General features: G+C 43.5%; 1 protein-coding gene across 1 annotated transcript in view; it reads right to left on the bottom strand.

Moving 5' to 3' along the window:
- The window catches only part of LOC113409472 (sodium- and chloride-dependent betaine transporter-like), a gene marked incomplete at its 3' end in the record, with an annotated part of 2,199 nt that extends 674 nt beyond the window's left edge, over positions 1–1,525 (bottom strand). The window contains exons 1-3 of the mRNA XM_026663415.2: positions 1,429–1,525; positions 1,120–1,254; positions 220–360 (exon numbers count right to left, since the gene is read on the bottom strand). Coding sequence (XP_026519200.1) covers positions 220–360; positions 1,120–1,254; positions 1,429–1,525 — 373 coding nt within the window. The remainder of the gene's footprint in view (positions 1–219; positions 361–1,119; positions 1,255–1,428) is intronic.
- Between the last annotated feature and the right edge of the window lie 1,230 nt (positions 1,526–2,755).

Here is a 2,755-nt window from a genome sequence, read left to right as displayed (position 1 = left end):
CAAACAACACCCATTTGGCCCACAACTGCATTTTGAAATCAAAATATTTTAGTTTTCAGCTGAATATTTCAATGAAAATTCAAAATTTTCCACATAAAGCAAACAGTGCAAAGAAAAATGTGTTTAATCAAATACCCAATTTTCTGTCAAAAAGCAGTTTTGATGGAAAGTTTTCAAACCCAGATCCTCTTTCCAGAAGCAGACTAGCTGAAGTTGTACCTGAGTTCCAAGGATTATTACAGGTGGCCCAGGGAAGCACAGCAGTAAAGGAGCTGAATAGGTAGAAGATAGCCCAAGATAGGATGACGATGTAGTAGATATTCAGATAGGATTCGATGACTTGTGAGGCGTATCCAATTCCTAAGAGGGAAAGTGACAGGGGTTAGGAAATGGGCCCCTAGGTGAGCCCCAAATATATCAGACTTTAGCTTCAAATAGTGCCATAGGCCGTCCCACTGGAGTTGCGGGCAGGGCAGATTAATGAGCAATTTGGTTCACCAAAGAATCCTGTAAGACTCAGGTTGAGGGTGGGAGATCCAGATGAGGTTCATTACGGTGGAGAAATCAGAAATAAAAAGGGTTTTCACTGCTAACTACATCCCACGCCCAAAGAATGTGGCCAGAGCAAAACCATAGGGTCAGGAAGGCGGTGGAATCTCCATCCTTATTCGTTTTTAAAGCTCAGCTTGACAAAGCCCTGGCTGGGATGATTTAATTGTGGTTGGTCCTGCTTTGAGCAGGGGGTTGGACTAGATGACCTCCTGAGGTCTCTTCCAACCCTAATCTTCTATGATTCTAGGTGGGAGCTTCTAATCCTGGCTCTGCCAATATCAGCAAATGCCAATCTGAGAAAATCACTTAATCGTTCTGTGCCTCAGTTTCCTCATCTGTAAAATGGGGATCATAAAACTTCAGGATAGTTGTGAGGTTAATTCTCTGTGGTTTTAAAGTAAAGCTGTCCAGAAAACAAGAATTCCATTTCACAAAAAGTCCAGGTTTTATCATTTGTTTTTGTTCTGCTTCAGAACAAGAACTAGACCTTTTGAAATTTTTCACACAAAAACCCATGAGACCCAGAAATTACCATCGTGGACCCGAGAAACCCATTCATTGACTCACCTTCAAAGAGAGGGCAGATCTTCCTCCAGGCGGTGATCCCTCCCTGGCTGGTGTACTGTCCTAGCGCTGTCTCCAGGAAGAACACTGGGATCCCACAAGTGAAGAGGAAGATGAGGTAGGGGATAAAGAAGGCACCTGCAGAGAGAGAGAGAGAGAGAGAGAGAGAGAGAGAGAAGCAGCAAATGGAAGAATCTTTACTACTCGACATCATCATTATCACCCATTACCAGGTACACTAACAAGCGAGATGTACCATCAAGGCTCAGGTAAACACCCTGGAATGTAAATGCCTATCTGAACTAAATGGACCTGGTGGGCCTGCAAAACTGTGCAGATCTTGCAAGAGAACAACCTCTCGGCTTTCTTCTTCTTGTCCTGGAAATACCACAAGCACCCTCATCCTCATGCTATTTCAGCACTTCTGCGTCTGGTCCTGGCCAGAACCTGGAAGAGCAGAATGGCAAGACGATCAAAAAAAGCCACAGAAAATAAACATTGACTATACTTTTCCAGCCCTTAAAACCGGTTTGAGCAAAGGTTTGGGACGATAAAAGGAAATCTTATTGTATCCAAACTGGGTCCTCCTTACCCAGCAGTCACAGGACAGCTCTCTCCAGTTGATTCTAAACTGCTGCCAGGGTCTTGGTTTAGTCTCCAGCCTTTCCTTCTCCCATCTCCTAATTTGCCTTTCCAAAGAGAGCAGCTGGACTCCACACTTCAGAACCCACCCACCCCAGTGTAACGGCAGACATAAGGCAGGCAAATGCCATTCTCCTCCTGGTTGAAACAACAGCCCGCAGGGCCTCATCAGACACAAGGAACAAATGATAAGTGAATATATTCCCATCCTTTGCCCCAGCCCTCTGATAAAAACACAGATGTTTGGAAGAAAAATTTGGGCTCCTTCTCTCAAAAGCAAATCTGGTTCTTCTTAGATCTGTTTCTCCCTTGCCAGAATCAGTCATGCAGACCCACATTCCTTCCCATGATGGATAATTAATAATTGGGTCTAAATAAAGAACATTTCTCCTTGTTCTTATGCCAATAATGTTAAAATAAAGAGCAACATCAAAATGTTCCCTAAACACGGATGTATTATAGTTGCAGGGGACGTAGGGCCAGCGGACCCTTCACATCTAGACAGGATCAGTCCAAGTTCATGAAGTAGGAAACATAGATCCTGTACATATTCAGATAAAGGCAGCTGCTCCTTTCACAGCCACATAAAAGACCTTCAGTCAGAGTTCTTCTGAGACAACAGTATTATCCAGTACTTGATTAGATGAATCCTTAGGGAGATCCCATACGCTGTTTTCTGATTCTGATCGTCCTAGTGGCTGATCAATTTAATCAATAATCATTTACAAGAGTGCCACCTTACATTTATAAAGCTTCTTTGCATTATGAAGTTCCCAAAGTGCTAGCCAGGATATCAGGGTTAACATCTATTTTTGCAAAAAATGACATGGAAGCTTTCATGACTGTACAAGTGGTCAGCCGACCCCCCAACACAGTTCTGAGCCATTGGTTCTCAACAGGAAGGGTGCTTTGTACTAGAACATGAAAACCACTTTCTGCAGCATCTTGAATTTTCTGTGGTAGTCTCCCAGCCAAGTTTTGCCCAGACCTAGCTGTG

The sequence above is a fragment of the Terrapene carolina genome, unplaced genomic scaffold (genome assembly GCF_002925995.2).
Source record: "Terrapene carolina triunguis isolate 2854851 unplaced genomic scaffold, T_m_triunguis-2.0 Scaffold33537, whole genome shotgun sequence".
NCBI classification, from domain to species: Eukaryota; Metazoa; Chordata; order Testudines; family Emydidae; genus Terrapene; species Terrapene triunguis.
This window is presented reverse-complemented; position numbering and strand designations above follow the sequence as displayed.